General features: G+C 39.0%; 1 protein-coding gene across 1 annotated transcript in view; it reads left to right on the forward strand.

Annotated features, from left to right (window-relative positions):
* Positions 1–15,412, forward strand: part of LOC136842612 (uncharacterized) — a 106,628-nt gene extending 91,216 nt beyond the window's left edge. Inside the window, exons 3-5 of the mRNA XM_067110200.1 lie at positions 7,144–7,342; positions 7,565–7,647; positions 14,203–15,412. Coding sequence (XP_066966301.1) covers positions 7,144–7,342; positions 7,565–7,647; positions 14,203–14,436 — 516 coding nt within the window. The 3' untranslated portion in view covers positions 14,437–15,412. The remainder of the gene's footprint in view (positions 1–7,143; positions 7,343–7,564; positions 7,648–14,202) is intronic.
* The last annotated feature ends 851 nt before the right edge of the window (positions 15,413–16,263 follow it).

A 16,263-nucleotide genomic window follows, 5' to 3' on the forward strand; every position in this document is an offset into this window, starting at 1 on the left:
CCCCTTTTTGCTGCCCCTCCCCTCTCTCTCTTTCTCTCGTTCCTCTGTGTGATCCATTCTACTGCTGGATAGATGAGGGAGAGGCAATGGGATTACGACACCTTAAGCCTCGCGTGTGGCGACGGCGTTGTTTTGATGCCATCGTTGATAGAGGGAGATTGAATGCATCAACTTAAAATTGTTTCTCTACAAAAATAAGACTGAAATTTTAACCTAAAAGAATTAATTCGGAAAATAGAATACAGTATGAAAGAGTGTAGGGTAGTTTATCCTCTGTCTGGATAAACACGGGGAGGATGAGTTAAAGGTTATGGAAATAATGGCGCCCGGAGATGTGGTTTTTTTAGTTGCGGCGATTTTTTTTTTATTTTTTTGTGAACGGTAACTTGTGGTATTTTTTGTGTTATGTTACTGCGAAATGTAAACATGAGAAGCGCTGTTGTTAGATTATTTTTGTCTTTTTCCATTTATTTGGCTTTATGGTCATTTTTATATATACTGAAACGGGTGAGGCGGAAAAAATCTAACCCGCTCACGTAAGACGAAATGTTATTAGGTTAATGGACGTTCTCCCTCTTGGTGATGACCCACATGCCTCATAAACATAGGGATGAAAGAATTCAATTTCTTTGTGATTTACAAATTTATAGAAACAACGGGCTCATACACAAGCATATTGTGGATGTGCATAACCTCTCAATGACCTTACCAGGAGAATAGCCATATTCAGCTGGTGGTGGTTGCTAAAGCAGTGAGCATCGCATAGCAGCAGCCTACTCTGAACGTCTACTTTTTTAATATAAATGTAAATGTGATTTATATATATATATATTATATATATATATATATATATATATATATATATATATATATATATATATATATATATATATATATATATATATATATATTCAAAAAGCTACAAACGTCTTTAATATCAATTCAATCGAAATAATATATTTTCATATATGTTACCGAAGGGGATTTTTAGTTGATAATAAGTCACACCGTCCCGTGAATCAACCAGCGACGGACGAGGAATCAGGACTACAGTGACGCACTAATGCAGTCGGCCACTGCGTTAGTGCATCACTGTAGTCCTGATTCCTCGTCCGTCGCTGGTTCCTCCCCACGGGACGGTGGACTTATTATCAACCTAAAAAATTCCCCTTCGGTAACATATATGAAAATATATTATTTCCGAGGTAGAGTGAATTGATATTAAAGGACGTTTGTAGCTTTCTGATTGCATATGAATCACGGTGATGTGATAAATAGTCATATATATATATATATATATATATATATATATATATATATATATATATATATATATAATATAGATTTAGCTCGAACTGTACTTACTTCAATGCTAAAGTCCAGCACCTATGACAGGGGTTGTTCCACAATGTGACTCAACCCTTTTTGGCGTCCTGTATATGTATCTTTTACTGATGCTACTCACAGGATGGGAGGGGGTGTCCAATAAACTAGCCTGTCACGAGGCACAATTCCAATTCCAGACGTCCTCAGACTATGCTCTTTCCTCCAGCAGGGGAAAATGGCATTTCAGGCCGTTGGCACTCTTTGTGATTCCTGAGAGTCCGGTTTTGAGAAGCTTCAATGGAGAACCATCCGAAACTGTGAGAAAATTACGATGTCAATTTCGCTTGTCAGGTTCTTTAATTTTTTTTTTTTTTACTGTACTCGCATAATGTATAAGTGTCGTTCCATTGTAAAACCTTGGACAAAGTCATATATAGATAGATAGTGTGTGTGGGTGCGCGTTTGTACGTGTAATCATTCTCATTCTCAGCCTTTATTGTTCTTTGAGCAGTGGGGGCAACATAAGCGTATCTAAGGCCACTGTTTGTTGAAGGCGGATGGTTTAGTTTAGCTTTTTAGTTCTCAGCAAGTCTTAAAATGAGGTGCAGATAAGCCTTTTGTGTAGGAATCTCTGGCCAATATGATCGAAGCGTTCTGCACGGATGGTTCATCCACGATTCAGCCGTTTAAGCATTATAAATGGTAAAAATTATGTGTTGTGCTTTCATTGAAGTCACCCACAGTTAGAAGAAACGGCTTGATGGAACGTATGCTCCGGAATATTTGAAGCATTATTACTGCCTTAACTGAAGTATATACTTCAAGTTTTCTCCCATCTGAAAATGTTAGAAAATATATCCCTTAACTGTCGAACCTATTGTTTATCGTGGAATCCGAAGAATGAGCCATAAAAGTAAACTAGTAAATCATTCAGCGCAAAATTCAATGTGGGTGACTAGGCAATCCCAAAGGGTTCTCTCTCTCTCTCTCTCTCTCTCTCTCTCTCTCTCTCTCTCTCTCTCTCTCCAGAGATGACACTCTTGTGTCTGACAGTAAGGATTAACGTTTTCCAAGTGAGTAGAAAGCCATTTCTTAATTTCAGCTTTCAAAATCACAAAGAAAGACCACAGCTATTATACAAATTGTTAGCGTTGTACAGTTGCTCCTCCCCGACCGCAACAACTAACCCAATTTTAACGTTTAACACATAAAGACAATTGAAATGTCGCAACAACGAAAGGAGAATTGAAGATGTATTGAAATAATCTTTTAAAGGAAGAGTTACGTCAATATAATGATTAGATTTATTAAGATGGGAAAAGGGTTGAAATGACACTGTCGGATTTTATCACTGACAAACTCTGTAGAATTTTATGGATTAGGGCAGGCAAGACTTCTTTCGGCACACCACGGCATTTTCACCTCATGACAGGGAAGTTATGTCTGGTTCGGTTTGTTTGTTTTTTTGTCAGCAAAATTAAGTAAAACGTTGTTTGTGGATTTTCATGACAATTTTACCAATGGGGAACCTCGAGCCTGGCAACAAGATTAGATTTTGGGAGAGATCCTGATGGTAATAAGGTTATTCTGGGGGAAGGCGGGGGCGGGGGGGGGGGGATGTGAGGGTGCTGGATTGCTCATTCTGGCGAATATTTGCGGTTATCTAAAGGCTCATGCTCGTTTCCTGTTCTAGTTTTGAGAGTCTCGGTGCTCTTGTTTCCTGGTAACGATACAGATTGTTGTCATGTAATTGAGGTCATTTCCCGCTCAAGCAAACCCTTTTCCTATCAGGCGCAGACTCTTGGGTACCTGTATTGTTGCTAAATTTAAGAATTATTTAATTTCCTTTTAGAGAATAAAATATAGGAGTTGTATTGTCCTCTTTCTGGCTATCTTAATTTCATTTTAATGGGTAGATCACAGGAAAATTAACAATAAATGGAAGTTTTTATTTTTCACAAAACAATTGCAGCACGTTATAAGTTTACAACACATTGTGTTACTCCTTTCTCTTACGATTGTTCATTGACATCCCTGACCTTTCATTATTATTCTGGTACTTAATTCAGTTCCCATTTCTCTTCGTTTGCTCAGTTTTCTCACATCAGTGACGAGCAATTAACCGCTGTAGGAGCTTCAAGAGAAGACAGGTAGGGTATTTCTTTTTTAATTGCTAGACTTATTGTTTTGTCAGAAATATTTTAGGAGCATAGCTTTTTCTCTTCGTGTGGCTTTCATTACTTGAGATTACTGTTGCCATGTAACTGTTGCTATACTGTAGGGAGTCTTAGACACTGATCATGAAGGTGGAATGTAATGAGGTTGGTGAATGAAACTTTATGGTAAAAAGGGCGTTACTCCATGGCCGTTGTTGAAGTTTTTGTGAGGTGGGGGCGCGATTATGGTGGCAGGATGTGGGCCCGGAACTCTCTCTCTCTCTCTCTCTCTCTCTCTCTCTCTCTCTCTCTCTCTCTCTCTCTCTCTCTCTCTCTCTTCTTATAGAAGTTAACGTTTCACCTGCCAACTGCTATTCATTTCTAAATCCACATCTCATTCATCCTCTACTATTTCGCCTTTGTGCCTGGAACTTTTAAATTATTTGGGAATACCAAGAAAAGTAAATGGCTCGGAGTTCGTTTTTGAAAATTGTTTATAATAACGTTCTCTTTAAAAGAATTCAGAATTTGTAAGTATTGTATTTTCAGTTACCAAGCGACATGTTTTGCAAACCGACCGGCCTGAAGGAATAGCATGTTAATATCTGTTGAGGTTTGAAATGCGGATTGCAATCACCACACTTACCGTGTTAGCGGTGTCAGTGACATCCTTAACTCCGCTTTGGTCGTTCCTGCAGGAGAAAGTCACGATAAATTAACCCTTTGGCGCGTACCTTATGCGCTTGTTGATGAATCATTGTGAAACGTTTCATTTATTTGCAAGTTTCAGCTGCTTGATGATTTGGATGCACTTTCATTAATGATTCGCAATGAAATTTACAACAGAAGAAGATTGGCTGCTTACCAAGTTAATAAACTGTGTGAAGCAATTGCAAAGAACAGTCTTTGGACACTTTGATAATTCGCGGAACTTTAAGGAAATAATAAGAGGAAAGATTATCAAATGCCTCTTCTTATTTCTTATTTGGATATTTTTGATAGAACTACTACTACTACTACTACTACTACTACTACTACTACTACTACTACTACTACTACTACTACTAATAATAATAATAATAATAATAATAATAAAAGATGAAACCAACAAGGAAAGCCATATATTGCAGGGAAGATTCGAACTCAGTATGAAAGGAAACTACGTTGAGCCTCGATGGCCTTGGATCCTCTTTCAGGAAATGAACAATTAAGAAAATCACAAGAAATGATGAGAGAGGACAGATTGAAATTCAGTTAGGGCACAAAGGTCAATTATAAACACCAAAAAAACATTATTGGTATCGCCTAATATCAGTCATTTTGCTTCTTTAATTATATATAATCCCTTGTACGACCGTTGTTCGCCATCATTTGTCAAGAAAAATTCTGTTCGAAAGTAGCAATAGGTTCTTTCGAATTCATCTTATTTTACTAGCCTCTCTCTCTCTACACACACACACACACACACACACACATATATATATATATATATATATATATATATATATATATATATATATATATATATATATATATATATAATATTGAGAATGTTCTAGAGTAGTAGAAAAGATCTTGCAATGGCACACACGCATACACACACACACACACACACACACATATATATATATATATATATATATATGTGTGTGTGTGTGTGTATACAATATATATAGATATATACTGTACTGTATATGCATATATATGTATGTATGTATATCATATATCTATATATTTATATGTTTATATACATATACTGTATATACATATATGTATATGTATATATATATGGATATATATACAGTATATATGTAAGTATAGCTTAGTTTTACCAGACCACTGAGCTGATTAACAGCTCTCCTAGGGCTGGCCCGAAGGATTACACTTATTTTACGTGGCTAAGAACCAATTGGTTACTTAGCAACGGGACCTACAGCTTATTGTGGAATCCGAACCACATTATAGCGAGAAATGAATTTCTATCACCAGAAATAAATTCCTCTAACTCTTCATCAGCCGGCGGCGGGAATCGAACTCCGGCCCATCGAATGACGGTCTGAAGCTCAACCAACTCGGCCAACAAAGGGCTACAGTATATATGTATGTATATATATATTTATATTGTATGTGTATGTGTTTATACATGTATACATGCATATATGTATGTATGTGTGCATATGTATTTCAGACAGAGAAGCCAAAGAATATATTAGTATGTGTGGTGATTGTAATCCGCATTTCAAAATTTACAGTACTCTCGTTGATTATGGTTTTTCATGCTAAACATTTTGTGTTCATTTTTACATTCCATTGCTTTTATATCTGACATCAGTAAAAAAATGTAATTTTTTAGCATCGTAAGAGTATCAAGTCGATTATTGAGCTGCTTCTGTAATTTTATATTATTTTGGATGTTTGTACAGTTGTTGCTGGTTTGGATTCCATGTACACAACTGTCAGCATTTAAGAGGGTAGATAAGTTGCTCAAAAGATATTGTTTGCACATTCCTATTCACAAACGCAACATCGTTCATGACCTGTGAAGCAGCTGTGAAGCAGAGAGAGAGAGAGAGAGAGAGAGAGAGAGAGAGAGAGAGAGAGAGAGAGAAGAGAAAGGGGGGAAATTGCCAATGCCGACATTTTGCGTATGTTTGGGTTAGCAAATGTGGAAGTGAATGTCAAAATCGAAGGCTATGTGTCCCATTGAAATGGAGTTATACGTAGGATCCGGCCATATCGGCCTTATTGTATTTTTACAGTAGATTTTCACAATTCAGGAGCTGGGGTTGCTTCTTTACCCTCAATATATGGGACTAGATGCAGGGTTTGGAAGGGAGATGCTATCTTATTTCAGTATTCTGTAAAGTATTGTACATTTATTATTATATTGTTAATATTTAAAGTTTTATATGGATTGCATTATCATAACATCTAACCTCTGCGCCAGCATTGGACTGTTTCTTCGGGGACGGAAGAAGCCATTGAATATAATTTATTTTTAAAAGCAGGGCACCTTTATAAAGAATGCAACTGTATATCAATCATATGTGACAATATCTCGGAAATGATTGGCTATTTGGCGCCAGTGTCATCAGCATCACTGGCCTTGGGTGACACCTGCCGTATTTGACATCTGATTGCGCGTGAAGTCAGCCAATCGCAACATTCAGAACTTAGGCATGGAATATTCTGCATATGCACCCACAAAATTTAGGTTTGAGTTCACAAACACCTACAGCACTTAACAACCTAAATTATTGTGTAATGTCATGAACTGGCGTCACAACGGCGGTGGTTATACTGTCTACCTCGTGCATTCCATATTTCATGCTCAAGTTATCGTCCAAATAAAAAAAATCGACCCAGTAATAGTAGCGAACAAATGACCTCCGCTCCCAAAGGAATTAACCTCTTATTTTCAGGAAATAAATCATTAAACAGGTGTGCATAACCGTTTACTTGTAATCTCTTCTTTTGGCCTAGTAGGTTACTTTTAAATACTGCAATGACGTTTTATATTGTCAGTCCCATCGTGATTTTGACAAGTTTCTTTTTCTGTGTATACCTCATTGAACCTTTGAATTTACATTCACGTTGACAACAGAAAATAAAAATTGTCCGAAATACAGCCAGCCTGTTTCATGATGATATTTCATTGCAGATTGGAGCTTTAGTGCACACCCTCGCACTGGCAGGTACGCTGGTCATGTTTGTGATAATGGGACTGGGAGCTGATTCTGTGAACAAACTTTCGAAAGCCTTCGAAGAAAAGGTAGATGATTATGAGGACGAGTACGTCGATGTAAGAGAAGAGCAAGGGCCAAACATAATGGAAATTTTCTTAGATCATATCTCGACAGGTAATGACGAGCATGCATTTTTTATTTAGTGTATTTATTTTTTAGTTGAACGTTTTTGTGTCTTCTTACCACACAGTTCTCATTTATATGCATCTATTCCGTGACTGCTGGTACAATTGCAATGCTCTTTTAGCAGTTGTTTGTTAGTTGTTGAAATTATTATCTGTCAAAGATAGGAATAATTGTCATTTAAAGTTGACGCCCTGGTCCTTTCTTTCACAGTCACCATCTTCTTGTACATCCTGCTTGCAGTTTGCATCCTTATGGTCATCACTTCATCTATGCTTATTCATGGAGTGAAAAATGTGAGTATAGTGTACCATATTGCGATTTAATCACTTTGCCCCTGAATATTATATTTCAGGAAAACTTTTATGTTGCAACCAAGGAAAAGTATTTTACTTTGGTTTGGTATTTACAGGGCTAAGATTTAAAGGAGCAGACCTTCTTGTCAGTTTCTGCCTTTTATTTGATTTTTGACACCTCAGATAATACAATTTCATATACCTAATATGTTTATCAGTTGTTTTCAGTGTGCTCACACGACAAATAACAGTGTGGCAGTATAAAAATTGTCGTAGGAACAAGGAAAAGTAATGTAATATAGTTCACAGCAGACAATACCAATTAGAACATAAGTGTTTTTTACCTGTATATTACTTAGTCTCATAAAAACTGAAAAGGAATTGCAACCAACATCAGTACTTGACAATGTATAAGCAAAGCTTCAGTGTAATGCACGACTAAAGCCATTTTTTTTATTAAGAACACAGTACAGTATTTACAAATCAAGTTGTAGGTGCAGTTATATCGACACTAGTTTGCTCAGAACATTAATTTAAAAAAGTGTTCTCTAATAGCAGGAATTCACAGTGGGTTCACATAAAAAGCAGTTTGCTATATATCCCAAAATTTGGATTATGCAGTATAGCATGTTCTTTCTAATTGCTGCCACTGTATTTGAATAGTTCTTGGTCACTACAAGGGTTTAAGATGGATGGATGGCAGGGTATTTAGGGGCACATTGCCTACACCAGGCACAGGACCTAAGAAAGATGCTCAAGGTGGGTGGCAAGTATTATGATACTATAAAACATTTTAATGAGAAACACTAAAAATAATGAAGTTGAGTATACATGGCCCTTGTATTTTTCTGTAATCTACTTCAGTTTTCCTACACATCAAGGTTCAGTATTGTTAGTGTTACATAATTTCTTAGGTTTTTTGGCAACAATAATTCCTCTAAAAGGTGGGAGTTCCAGAGAAAAATAAATGGGCCGTCATTACTACATGTATTATATAACGGCTGAATCCTGAATGAATCCTAAAGTAAAAATCTTCCACATTTGTAGGGCCAGCAGGCATTTGCACAAGTTCACCCAGCAGCACATCAGTCCTCACCCAACCTTATAAAATTTCACGTACTTTTCTCTTATACCTTCCAGTCTGTTTTGTACTGTGCTTGTGCACACTTACAATGGCATTGCATATTTATTGGCTGACATTAATTGCGACTAGCATAGCTCTTACAACAATGAGGATGTTTTTTGTCTAATTCCTGGCAACCCATATGCAGTAAGTGACCAGCTGATTATTCTCGGCCCTAGGAAGATGTCATCTCACAATTAGGGACTTCATTCCAAAGGCTTCACCGTCCTTTACTAGGTAACCATATTCCTTGGGATAAGAAACTTTGTAAAGTCCCTGCTCAACGGGTTTTCTATAATGAACCTCCCGTTTTCTACGGTGCCTTTCCCATGAACTTATGTCACCCCGGGGTCACCACTGCGAGAGGTGCTAAAGAAGAGAGCAGTGTTCATCCCCGGGGTCGCACACACCATGGCCCCCCCTGACGAAGATCCTAAAGGGCCACCCGAAGACCTTAGTGTGGGGCCCCGACCAGCAGTGGGCCTTCTCCCTGGCGAATGCTGCCCTCGCTGAGGCAACCGCCTTGGCCCACCAGGACCCCAACGCCCCCCTCCAGCTGATGACAGACGCCAGCAACGTTGCCTGTGGGGCTGTCCTGGAGCAGGTCGTCGCCGGAGCCCCCCAGCCCATCGCCTTCTTCAGCAGGAAGTTCAGCCCTGCAGAGTCCCGCTACAGCACCTTCGACAGGGAACTCTGCGCAGTGTATCGGGCGGTATGTCACTTCAAGTTCCTCCTGGAGGGCACGCCCTTCACAATCTGGACGGACCACCAGCCGCTGGTCCACGCCTTCACAAAGCAGGGGGATGCATGGTCTTCCAGGCAGCAGCGGCATCTCGCGGCCATCGCGGAGTTCACCTGCACAATCAAGTACCTCCCCAACAGGAAGAACCCTGTAGCTGATGCCCTCTTGAGGATCGAGCTCAACGCGGTACAGCTCGGGATCGACTATGAGGACCTCGCCCGGGAGCAGACCACCGACCCAGAGGTTCCAGCCTACCGCACCGCCATCACGTTGCTCAGGTGGAAGGACGTGCCCCTCGCTCCTGGAGGGCCATCACTGCTCTGTGACATAAGCACCGGCCACCCCCGCCCTCTGGTACCCGCCTCCCGCCGCCGTCTGGTGTTCGACGTCATCCACGGGCTGTCCCACCCCTCCGGCAGGATGACGGCCAAGCTGCTGGCAGAGAAGTTCGTCTGGCATGGTATGCAGAAGGACACGACAGCCTGGGTGAGACAGTGCATTTGGTGCCAGACCAGCAAACTAGGATGATACACCGAGTCGGGGGTGGGCGAGTTTCCCCAGCCGGGGAGGCGATTCGGACACATCCATGTCGACGTGGTAGGCCCCCTTCCCCCATCAGGCGGGGCCAGGTATCTCCTGACAATTGTCGACCACTCCACCAGGTGGCCCGAAGCGACGCCCATGCAAGAGGCTACCACCAGCGCATGCGCCGAGGCCCTTCTCTCCAGCTGGATCAGCCGGTTCGGTGTCCCAGACCACACAACAACCGACAGAGGTCCAGCCTTCCTGTCCGAGATGTGGACTACCCTAGCACGCCTGCTGGGGACCTCTCACCACAGCACCACCGCCTACAACCCTGCGGCCAACGGATTGGTAGAAAGATTCCACAGGTCCCTGAAGGCATCCCTCATGGCCCGCTGCACCGCCGAGGATTGGAAGTACCAGCTGCCTTGGGTCCTCCTCAGGTTGAGGACTGCCCCCAGAGCCAACAGCGACCCGTCTGCAGCAGAGAAAATCTACAGGGAGCCTCTCGTAGTCCTGGGCGAGCTCATCACGGGGGATCGCCACAACCTGACAGTCCAGAGGCTCCGTGACACAGTCAGAAAGTTCGCCCCTTGCCAGCGGACGTATACCGACAGGACGTTGCCTTTCACGCCTCCTGGCCTGTCCTCCACCACCCAAGTCTTCGTCAGGAACGATGCAGTCCGCCCGCCCTTAACCAGGCCCTACAGGGGACCCTTCCACGTGCTGGAGAGGAACAGTAAAGCATTCCAGTTGGCCATACATGGGAAAGACGACTGGGTGTCTATCGACTGACTCAAGCCCGCCTTGTTGGAGGAGGACGTCGATGATACCACGCAGCGCCCTCTGCAAGACCCGTCGCCCCAGCAGCCAGCCCAGCCCAAAAGGAAGTCACACAGCCGCCCCCGGAAGGCTCCGAACCCGGATAGCGCCACAGCCAACCGCTCCCGCTCACAACGCACCCCCCAGTTGACATCGTGGAGCCACGGCACTCTCCAGCGCCCCAGCAGATACCTACTTTAATCAGACGTTACTTACGTCTTGGGGGGGAGTATTGTAAAGTCCCTGCTCAACAGGTTTTCTATAGTGAACCTCCCATTTTCTACGGTGCCTTTCCCGTGAACTTAGGTCACTCCGGGGTCACCACTGTGAGAGGTGCTAAAGAAGAGAGCAGTACATGCCCTCCTGCTCTCTTCTTTAGCACCTCTCACAACTTGAGTGTCCCAAACCACTGCCATTTCTTGAGGAAGGAGTGCACAGGTTGTACTAGTTGATGCCTTAACACTGACTTGCAATGTTCCCATCATTTTACTATTCTCATAAAGGAAAACTGATGAATGGCTCTATTCTCTGAACTGCTTTCTTTGTAAAATAAGGAAAAGTTGGGAATCTTTGTATTAAAGGCCTGGCATACTTAAGAGACAATTTATTTTCTTACCTATTTCACCGTATGTATGCAGACATGGGCCCATAAAAATTGGAAGGCTACACATTTCTGTTGTTTCTTCAGCCCTGTACACCAGTACATGTGGAAAAAGTGAGTAAAGGAAATATTTGTTTCAGGTGGGGAATAATGATTGTAGTAGTAGATAGATGGTAATTATTGATGGTCCTGTAATGAAAAAAGTCAAGATTCCATTTTATTTTTTTTTACTCATCTGGCATATATTGGGGCTGTTTGCTAGGCTGGCTCACCAAATCTTTTACTTTTGAATATATCTGAGGATAATATTGTCCATAAAATCTAACTTCCAGTGGCCACCAGATGTTTTGGCTGGAATGATGATGGTTCATTTCAGAATCTTCCTTTTGTATGAGCAGGAGCTCTAGAAAAACAACACCACTTCAATCACAAAATCCCAGAAGTGATTTTATTATTTACAAAACATCAAAGTGGCTTGCAAACATGCTAGTACTGTATTTAAGAACCTTCTCATCCCTATCACAAGAAACATGCAGATATTATTAAAAAATACCCCAGCACAATAATAGAAAACTAAAATGGAACACTGTTGCAACTGCAATTGTATTTAAAAACATTACCCCAACAGAAGAGCTCTTTCCAAAGAGATAAATCTCAGACTACAGTAATTATTGCCTTAGGGAGGAATCATATAATTTACTACTCTCCATGAGAAAACTTGAATCAACATTAGTGAATTCTAAAGAACCTGCTCCTGGCCCTGGTGACAGTCCTTACACATAATACCATGACTAGATATGCTCCAAAAACTGCATTTTGTAGTTTCCAGGAGTCATGTTAAGTATACTAGGGACACTACCCTTCTATGTCACAACCATTCTCTTTTACATTGTTTTTTTTTTTTTTCAGAATAAATCTTAGCAAAAAAGAGAGATCAAAAACCTCCATAAAGAATGAGAAATTCATCTCCCAAAATGTTTCTTCTCCTCAAGAGTTACAGTATCTTAAGTATCTACTCACATGTTTTCAGTCCTGGTGGCCACCTTTGGTAATTTTTTTTTAAATTCTATATATCTTGACATAATCTTTCTACCAATGGACAAACGAATGGAAAAGCAAACCAAAAATGTAATCTTGTTGGAGGTACCAAACAAAATCAAAGTCATAACCTCCTTGTTTAAGGTAACAGACAAACTAGGCCAAAGCCCAAACCAAATACTTAACCTCGTTGTCGATAAAAAAAAAAAAAACCAACAAACCAAAACAAAAGCATAACCTCCTCTTCAGAGGTAACAATATATTGTTTTATGAGAACCCCATAGTAGTCTCATCTTCCTATTTACCAGTAGTTGTGTACTATACTGTAAATGTAATACAGAGGAGAGATAATTTAGTGAAAGATTTTTGCAACAGTTTTAGAACATGCTTCTGTTCAAGAGAATTTTGTGCATACCAGTATAAAGACAAGTGACTCCTTATCTGATGTTGGCATTGGATTTAAAACGATTTTTTCCTAATTTTGAACAGATGCTCTTTAAGCATTTTGTCCTTTATATTTTTTGCAGAACTACATTCCATCATATTGGCAATGAAAGAAATTTCAAATTGGCATGAAAAAGGATAATTTTATTGTAATTCTCAAAAGCATTACAGTCCTGGGGAATCTCAGTACCCATAATTCATTGTAATTCAAAAGATATTTTATTCAACCCATCATGATAGTGAAATAACTTTTTAATGGATATCTGCACACACCAATGTGCAAGCAAATGAAAGAGCAAGCTGCTTGGCAAAGAACATGGCAACAATCAACCTGTTATGAAAGATTTATTTGCCATTCAAGTACACCTTCCCAAGCGAAATTATGTTCAATCGAATAACTTTCATTGTCTAAGAATTGGATGCACATGCTTGATTTGTACACTTTAATGACTGGGAAGCCCCAGCCTTTCAGTGATGACTGCTTGGTACTGTTGCTAGTCCAGTGTTCCAGCCTTTGGGACTTGAAATCACACTTCATACTCTGAATTGTTTAGATAATAACTAACCTTTTTCTCCTAGGTTGTAAGGGAAGGTTGTGAGAGATGTGTATACAAATACCATGGCATAAATAGGTTTCATGAAGAAGCTGGCTTACTTGAAACTGTTAAATTCATGTCCAGTGTTTATATTTTACATATACAGTTATCTAATCTATGTATATGATGTCAGAAAATATTTATAAAACATGCATGGACTGAGCAAATGTTTTTCAATTTTGTCAAGATTGTAATCCTGTCTCTTTTGAATCCAAAAATTGTTGCAAAAGTAAGAGTTCTTTCAAGTTTCAGTATCTTTATACAAAGCCTAGACTAGACTTCTTTCTCTCTTGTCTTATTCATTGCTAAGCCGTACAAATCAGTCTGTATATCTTTGTCAAAAGTGAAAATGTTTTAGTTCTCCAGCTAATTTTTCAGTTAATTTTAGTTCCTCAGTTCAATTTCCATGGTGTAGAGCAAATTAAAACAGACAGTTATATAACTTTTTTTTTATAATTTTAGATTTATTTATTTATGGTTACTAAAACTGGCGTGGCAACATCTAGGTTATTGACTATAATTTTACAATGTACAAATCAATGTTACCCAATTAACAACTATGCCAGACTAAAAAAAATATTAAGGATATAATTTTTTTATCATTCAGAATGAATGTTTGTTTGCAAAGCCAAATAATTGATGTTTCTGATTAATTTCATCCTTACAGGATCGTCGAGGTCTCTTACTACCTTACTTATGTCAAGAGGCATTCAATATAATAGTCTTCTTTACCTTGTTCATCTGGATTCTTGTGATCTTTGGTACAGACATCAGGGTAGTTGGTACTGCACTAAGCATTTTAGGAGCAGTATTGCTTCATATTTACTTTGCTCTGGTGGTATTTTCTCAATATCAGGCACTTGGTTTGATCAGAATGCATGAAGAGCATAGCATGAAGTAGAAAACTAAATTGAGAGCCAAAGATGAAAGGCCCTCACATACAGCTTCCTGATAAGATTCATTTCTCATTTTCTTGTAAGTGAGGAAGATGGGGGTCTCCTTGTGTGAGGTTGATCACCCATGAAAATCAAACTGTGGCCATGGTAGTCATTGCTATCAATGGCTTCTTGTGCATAAAGTACTATATTTGTAACTTTCTCATTCATCTGTCAGACACTCAATAGAACAAATATCGTTACTTAGTTTGTGTTACTTGGTACACCAGCACTACAGTATGGAGAGAGTAGAATTTTCAGTTAATGGGTGAAATATCAAGTATATTACAAAGAAAGATTACAAGGGGATGTAAGAGACTATGATTATCAATGAATCGTTGATCTAATATTTGATGTTTTTGGAATCATGATCTGAGCTCTGGACTACTTCAACCTAAATGGAGAATGACTGAACTTTGTCATGTTTTTTACATAATTGTTGATAACCATGCTCTCACTCTATTTTGAAGGAACTCCATAGCATTTAATGTGCCTTGAAACTATTTTTCTGCAACAAGACAGGCATTTCAAAACATCATACTATAAAAAAACTGCATTTAAGTTTTTTTCTCTTAACAGTACCAGATATGTTAGTGTACTAAGTTATATTAGTAAAGTGAATAGTCCTTAGTAATATTTTTCATGAAAAAGTGTACTTTATTCTCGGTAAAATGCACATAAAAACATGTTCCATACATAACATAAAAAGTAATTTTCATTATTTCAGAAACACTTTTACATGTGAAAAGTTTAATAAAGTAAAATTTGCTAATTGAATATTAAGTGAAATTTGCTAATTGAATAAGTTGACTAATTTAAGTAAAACTACTGTTTATGTAAGCTTTACATGTGGTGCATGATTTTCTTAAAGTATCTCTTAGTTTCTTAACCATTTAATGTTTTTGATTTATGTACTGAATTTTCAAATAAATGTATGGTGTTTGGTGAATTTTATTCATGAAAACCTATATTTCTGGTGATTTCATTACATTTGATATTAATAATAATGTCAAGAGAAAAATGCACATTACAATGATTATGAAAAAATTTACATTATAAATTTCCACTAACAAGGTTAATGTACAAGCCATTTGGCAAGTGCACAATGCGGTAAACAAATATTCTTTATCTTTAATAAGCAAAAATAACTTTTGGGTTTCCAAGTACAGTACATATTAAAAATCATCTTGCCTGGACAGATTGAGATGCTTTAAAATTACAAGTACAGGAGTTGTTTAAAGGTTTCCTCCTAATGTAAATACAAACTACAGTAATTTCTAGTTAAAGGGCAAGACACCATACCATGCAAATTTTAGGCTATGTAGGGGAAAATTTTATGGAGAGAGATGAAGATTACACAATTTTCCTTCAATATTTTTTGCTTATGCATGCAATCCATGCTACACAAAAACCCTTCCTTTCCTTTCCTTGGATATCCCCTTAATAACAAATGAACTGTTGCCTGAAAACATGCATCATACAATATGCCTGATAAATGCATCACAACTGCAAAGGGAGTCTACAAAACAAAGTACTCAATTATACTCCTGCAACCTACAACTGACTTTGGGACTATGAAGAGCATATGCAGAACCCTAGCAAAAACCTCTTGACTAAAAGAATGTAGCTGTACAAACCAAGAGAAGCTCACAAGTCTTCCTTGACCACCTGCTTCTCCAACATGCTGGGTCACCTCACTGAGAGCATAGTACTTCATATCAATTAGTATGAATTCCAATTAAAAATACTGAAAAAGGTGGACAGAAAAGTAACTTGTACTCTCTGAGACTTTA

This window comes from Macrobrachium rosenbergii, chromosome 10, assembly GCF_040412425.1.
Source record: "Macrobrachium rosenbergii isolate ZJJX-2024 chromosome 10, ASM4041242v1, whole genome shotgun sequence".
Classification (NCBI taxonomy): domain Eukaryota; kingdom Metazoa; phylum Arthropoda; class Malacostraca; order Decapoda; family Palaemonidae; genus Macrobrachium; species Macrobrachium rosenbergii.